This window comes from Vigna unguiculata, chromosome 3, assembly GCF_037176805.1.
Source record: "Vigna unguiculata cultivar grain cowpea cultivar isolate G323 ecotype 2 chromosome 3, ASM3717680v1, whole genome shotgun sequence".
NCBI classification, from domain to species: domain Eukaryota; kingdom Viridiplantae; phylum Streptophyta; class Magnoliopsida; order Fabales; family Fabaceae; genus Vigna; species Vigna unguiculata.
The window spans coordinates 3,336,176-3,343,413 of NC_140794.1; the positions used below are offsets into that span (position 1 = coordinate 3,336,176).

General features: G+C 28.3%; 1 protein-coding gene across 2 annotated transcripts; it reads left to right on the forward strand.

The window, feature by feature from the left end:
* Positions 1-4,780: 4,780 nt before the first annotated feature.
* Positions 4,781-6,901, forward strand: LOC114176917 (CCT motif family protein). 2 transcript variants are annotated; one of them, XM_085670892.1, is made up of 5 exons: positions 4,781-5,440; positions 5,543-5,618; positions 5,720-5,872; positions 6,256-6,384; positions 6,533-6,901. In XM_085670892.1, the coding sequence occupies exons 1-5, from the start codon at positions 5,022-5,024 to the stop codon at positions 6,635-6,637; spliced, it is 882 nt and encodes a 293-aa protein (XP_085527018.1). In that variant the 5' UTR covers positions 4,781-5,021; the 3' UTR covers positions 6,638-6,901. The 2 variants fall into 2 exon arrangements, with proteins under 2 accessions (XP_085527018.1, XP_027917920.1); XM_028062119.2 differs by having other exon boundaries at positions 4,783-5,618.
* Positions 6,902-7,238: the final 337 nt, after the last annotated feature.

Consider the following 7,238-nt stretch of genomic DNA (forward strand, 5'->3'; position numbering starts at 1 on the left):
TAGTTAATTAAATTTTAATTTCCTTATATAATGTTTTGGGTTTTAATTTTATTATTGTTTTTTTTATCTTCTTAATACTTCATTTACTTTGTTATATTTATTATTATTTTAAAATATAACCATCACAATGTCATGGTCACAAGTAAAATCATTTAACCAATAATTTAAATCATATAAAAAATATTTCATCAGTATATAGTTTTCATAGAAGCTAAAATAATGATATATTCATAGAAAATAAATAATAATAAAATTCAATAAATTAAAATTAAAATAACATATAAACTAAAAATGAAATACATCTGTAAAACTCCTTACTTTTGCTGCCTATGATTTAAATTATTTCGTCGTCCATTTTATTTAATCTTCCATGTTTTTATATGGAATCTTGATTTTAAAAAATAAAAATATTGTGTTTTTTAAATTTTTTTATTTTGAAACACCAATAAAATTAGATTTTATCGTATATGTGATGTGATTTTATTAATATATTATTTTTATGGTTTATTTATGTTTTAAGTATATAATAAATTTGGAAATTTTAATTGAGTATTTAATATATTTATGTGTTTTGATTGAGTAGTCAATATATTTAATGTTTTCAAGTGGGAATTTGTGTTATCTTTTTATCTTTTTATTGTTAACTGAATGATGTAACAGTCAAATAACTGATTATTATTTACTCATGTTATCCTACTTGCGTATTATTTTATTATTTTAAAAATTTATAATTGTATAATTTTATAATTTTATATTTTTATAATTTTTTATATTTTAATTCAAAATTATATAATTATAAAATTATGATTTTATGAAATATAAAATTATGATATATTTTAAATTTTTATTCAAATCATAAAATCATAATTTTATAATTAACACAATTTTGAATTAAAATTATAAAATTATTAAAATATAAAATTATATAATTATAAATTTATAAAATTTATAAATTATAATATTATAAAATTTTAAAACAATAAAATTATAAAATGACAACTGATGACAGTTGAATGATAACATATAATCATATCAATCTTTTAACCATCACGTCATCCATTAATAAAAAGAATTAATTATGAGTATGTGATAACTCAATTAAAAATTATAAATTTATTAACTAATCAATATACTAACAAAATCGATCATAAACTCAATTAAAAATTATAATTTTATCATGAACTTAAAATTTAATTAAGCTTAATTTTATTAATTTAAGATGAGAAGGTATTGATCTATCTTGCCCAAACAGTAAATATATAGATAGAGAAAATATACCAGAATAAATCTAGAAACGGTGAAGAATCATTAGAAGTGCGTACAAACACATGTAGGGTAAAACTGCCATTTCATCATGCCAATGGGGTGCAGGAAGAAAAATTCCAAGATACTATTTATACTTAAATCGGGCCTTTATGGTTTTGTATGACCCTTTATTGCATTGCAAGTTGTTTTTTCTTTCAAAAATGAAATTCACTATATGATGATGGTTATTCGGAATGAACTATTTGGTGCACTCCTTCATTATGAATATATACTTAATAATCTATAGGATTTCTTTTTAATAACATATTATTTTCTCATCACACATCTTCTATTTACAAATCTTGAATACAATACTTTATTTATCAAATATGAATCTCAGATCAAGGACATGCTAATCTTTTAAATTTATTAATTAAAAACTTTAGAATAAAGCGAACAAAATAAGATTATATTTTTATTACGTAAGTTGCCTAAAATAAAAGAATTCAATACACTCTATTCTATTTCAATCTATTTAACATTTGGCCCATCAAAATTAGTGTGATTTCACGAAAATAAATAAAAAAAATAGACAATGTACTTAAATTATTTAAATTATTTAAATTATAAATACAATTTTTTATTTATCGAATATTTTATTATAGAATTGTTAGACACCACTCACATAACTCAACTCAGTGAGCTCTAGTAGTTTTAAATGTTGGGTACAACTTTTTGATTGAACGTTCGCTTACTTTAGAGTGAGTTCCAAAGGTTCAAAGCGTTGAATGGTTATCTGGTTGCACTCGACATTCACTTAGCAGCGAGTATCAAAGAATCTGAATTGTCTCAATCAAATCTTTACTTTTAATTCGTTAACCAGTAAATCAGACTAAGAAATTGTTCTTAAAATATGGTGTTTTTTTTTTCAAATATACTAGTTTATCCAGGTTTATGATTATTTTTCTTTGTGTTATACTGTACATTTATACATGAGCAAATATAACTATTTATAATAAAATATTATTTATAAAATAAATAAGTAATAGTTTATTATTTTTAATTAATTTTCTAGTTATAATTTTATATTTATTATAAAAAAATAAATGCATATGTTTATGCCAGTTTTTAAGAAAATTAATTAAAAAAGTGACTTATTTGCTAAATTGGATCGATTTTTCTTGGTCCATTTAGAACATGGAGTGGACCGGTAATACTTTGTTTTTACTTTATTCACGGAAGTATGTCCGTTTCTTTCTAACCCAAAATTGTTATTTTATAATTGTTAAAAAAAATATTTTTAATATTTTTTTAATAAATAAATATGTGTTTAAAAATTACCCGTTAAGTAATCCAATATAATTTAATTATATTTAATTTTGATTGAATTAAACTACTAATTAAAAAATAATAGTTCCCTAGAAAAACTTATCTTTCGTAATTTTCATTTAGGAAAATATTTGATCCACGTAAAGTTCGTGTATTCCGTGTGCTAATTATTTGGTGGTGAACAGATGAATTTAAAAGGGTTCAACCAAAACCAATAGACTTTGGAGAATATAAAAAGGAAAGAGAACTAAAAAGTTTTCCATAAAAATGTTGTAGGTTAGTTAGTGAAGGAAGGGTAAATACTAAGCCTCAAGCCAAAATAGAAATACTAAAAATTATCAAGACAAAAAGAAGAAGGAAAAAATTAGAATTTTGCAATGATTTGCTTTCCTTGATAAAACTAAGCCTCAAGAGGTCTCTATCACAATTCTTTAAGAGGATGATTCTTGTTGAAAATGGAGTGCGTTAAGCTTCAACTATTGGAGGCAAACTGGTATTTAGCATCACATGCTCATTCATTTTACAGGGACAAAACTATAGGATGTAAGGTTTAGAGACAAAAGTATATTAAATTAATGTAAGAGTATTTAATGACAATATTTCACATGCCGAACCTTCATGAATTCATAATAAAATTTGGTATAGTAAGTATTTGAAAATAATTGAAGATATAAGTACATTTTACCAATTTGGTTTATATGTAGAGATCCTCAGCAGTGCAAAAACAATGTTTTATCACGATTTATTATGCTAGTAATGATTTATCTACTATGATAAATGATGCAATGACAATTTCATAAATATGATAAGATTTTTTATGCAAGTTGTACCTAAAATTGGTATAAAGAATTGATGCAATGACAAATTTGTAGTAAAGTAGAAGACTTTTTATGCGAGTTAAGCAAAAAAGTAAAGCGGTGACACTTTTATTATAAAAAAAAGACTTTTTATGTTGGTTAGTCACTGTAATCAATATAATATCTGAAATCTTCATCTTTCCCTTCTCGTGCTTCACTTCAATTTTCTCAATTTGCTCCTCCTTTGCACTTCTTCTCCCTTTTCAACACAGTGTTGCTCTCCTTTCTCTTGTTGAAGTCTCCTCCCTGCATTCACATTGCTTGCTCCTCTCTCTTGTGGTCCTCCCTCGTCGTCACTCCTTCGTTTTCTCCTCGCAATTTTTATTCTCTTCGCTATCCAATTCATTTGGGTCGAGTGCGATATCCATTACCCACAAAAAATTAAAATTTAATTTATATTTATTAAGTTAAGTTTAATAAAAATTAAAATTTAATTAATATGTTATTAGGTTAAATTTAATTAAAATTAAAATTTAACTTATAATTAATTTAATTTATATTTTATTTAATATATATTTTTTGTAATTTTATTTATATTTTATTATAAAAATTTATAATAAATATTCGTTAGTATCCGTCGATACTGGTAAGTATTTTTTAAATGGGTATCCGGTAGGTAAAAGGAGGTAATATGTGGATTTTTTTGTTGTGGGTTAAGTAGCGAGTAAGTACTATCTATGCTCGACCCGACCCGACCCGTTGTCATCCCTACTACTCGTTGTAATATCGTTGTTCTCCACGCTCCAATAAATGTTTTTGCTCACTCAAAGATGAAAGGTTTGAGATCTTGTGCCATTGTTGAGAGTTTAAAGGTAATGAGGAATGGTGAAATTAGGATTTCATGGAGAATTTAGTAGAAAATTTTTATGTTAGGTTGTTTTAGAACTAACATAAAGAGTGAAAACATTTTATATCGATAATGTCTATGTCAGTTTCAGAACCGACATAGAAAGTCTTTGTTGCTCTAGTGTCTAAGTCGAAAATTAGATGAGTTTTACATTGTATAAGTAGGTGGGTGTAAACTTTACATTACATAATATTGAGTTAGATTTAAAGTTTCCTGCTTCAAATGATACCAATCCTATCCAAATTTACATTTTACTTGACCTATTATTGTCGCTTGCTATTAAAAGATTTATTGTTTTTTAACTTATTGTATTATTCGGTATTAAAAGACTATCAAACTACTATTAATATATAGTCTTAAGCTTCAAACATATATGACTTGTATAAAAAATCTTAAACAAGAGATAAGTTTACTTATATATCTACTAAAATCGAGTTTATGTTACCATTTGCCACTAAAAGTGAAGTAAAACAAATGTACCTCTCCCTCTATAAATATGGATGCACTGCTCTGAAACTCTTAACCTGTGGTGTAGGACAACTTCGTCCAAGAGAGAGAAACTCTGTCGTATTGCTCAGTGCCTTGTATTTCGTCAGTGCACTCCCAAAAACAAATACAGCACAAAAGAAGAAGAAGAAGAAACTAAATTCGTTATTACTATTCTTTAAGTTGTTTCACTAAGCATTTTCTCTGTGTTTCTGGAGTTGATTCATAGGTTGAATTCTTCCAGAAATTTCGCTCCCATGTCTTCTGATCTCTACTCTTATGACACCACTTTCCACACACATTCAAACTCAGACTATCTCTCCTCTGATGGGGTTGGAGACCTTCCTTTTCTCTCAGATTCTTTTCCTTTCTTCCCCAATTCTCCCTCTAACGTAGCGCACGACAATTCCAATTCCAATTCCAATTCTCTCGACCCTTTTTCCCCATCTTTTTTCTCCTTCTCCCCTCCAAGTTCCCACTTGGAAAGCCTCAGCCTTTACCATGGCAACCGCGTGCAGCCGCTGTCAAATGGCCAGAACGTAGCGAACGAGTTTGGAACTTTCTCAGCTTTCGATGGCTCTGAAGTGAAGACCGAGGAAACCCAATTGGGTGTTGACTGTGTCTACGCTCAACAACTCCTTCCTCACAGTTACAGCGGTGCTGAAAATTTTTCCAGGTACATGCAAAGAAGCTTCAGCAGCAACTCATTTGAAGCAAAACCTGGTTTTCTGTCACAACCTCACACTGATACTCTTGTGGACTCTCCCAAATTTCAAAGGCATGACTTGAGTTCCCCTGAAGATACTCTCTTCACCGGACAAATGAGAAGGGTTTGTAGCACCGGAGATTTGCAGGTAAAATCAACAACACCAAGATTTTGTTCTTGGACAAATTCTATTCTTAATGAAACCATGACATAGCTGGTTTGATTCGATTTTTTTTTCTTTTTTTGTAGAACATGAAGGAAAATCGCATGTCTCCAACGGAGGCACCGTTGTTGGAGGAATCGAACTTCAAAGTAGGGCGTTACAGTGCGGAAGAGAGAAAAGAAAGAATCTCGAAATACAGAGCCAAGAGAACCCAGAGGAATTTCAACAAGACAATCAAGGTGGGGAAACAGTAACAGACACCATTTTTTTTTTCTGAACGATGTTTTTGTTATTTTACACAAATAATGTCAACTTGCTTTACTCAAAATCATTGTTCTTTAGTAAAAAGTTTGTGAAATGAAATCTCATAGAATAAGGCATATTGTTGATACCACTGTAGTTCATAAAATGTTTCACATGATACAGAAACAAAATTTGATTTCTGCAAAACGACAAAAGTAAGTTTGTAACGGTGATTCAATAATGCTCCAACGCATGATGAAATGACTGCGTAATACTGTTTTGTTGGCATTAGACATGGTTGATTAAGATAGTAGCAGAAGGAGAAAAAGAAAGGTCTGAATTAATGCATCAGTTTTTTGTTTTTATTTTGTGGTAACAGTATGCATGCCGAAAGACACTAGCAGATAATCGACCACGCATACGTGGCAGATTCGCCCGCAACGACGAAGCCATCGACACTCCCAAGGCTTCATGTTCAACACGAGACGAAGACGATGTTGATTTCTGGGTAAATATTTGTCGTATTTTTGTTGTTTTTTCCACTTTCAACTTTAAATGGCAAGATTCACCTTACCTTCTCTAGAAATTTACGTATATATAAGTTAAATTTCAATTTGTATGAGAGGATGCTGATAATTCATGTTTTTATGGTGTAGATTGAAGAATTACGATTGCATGAAGAACAAGACGATGTAACAGTGGGAGCAGAAGAATATTTGAGAAGCTATGGAGCAACTCAGTTTCAGTATGGTGGCTTTTGAGATGTAGAAGAGTGAAGAGGCATATTTTTATGGAAGAGCCTTTAGGAAAGTTCTGGCTTGTTGTAATATTATTAACTGCAGATGATTTATTTTTTTTTGGTCTTTTTTATATTTAATTAAATAAAATTTATGAATAAGTCAGTGTTCATGGAATCTAAGATGTTCCATAGGACAAACATGAAATTGGGTTGTTGGTTAGTTTAGTTGTAGTTGTACACTTGCACCACTATATATATATTTTTATTCCAAGTTATGATTTACCAATTGATTAGTGTAAGTGTGTACATATAAAACAAGTCTTATTCCATAATCATGACATCATTTTAAACAAAGCAGTAATTATGCTTTTATACATTCAGCCTCCTTTTACTAATCAAACATTTCAGCAATCTTTTATTCTTAATTTAGTATTTGGAAATCAAAATTTATTAATTACTTTGTACATACGTTTGCACAACTTGTCTCCAAATATTTTAAAAGAAAAAATAATGAAAATTTTACTTTTTAAAAAAAAATTAAAATTAGTTTATACGGAATTTGATTTAGATACTCTCTCGCATAATTCATTTCTCAAATCTACGCTTTAAAATTTTATTTACAT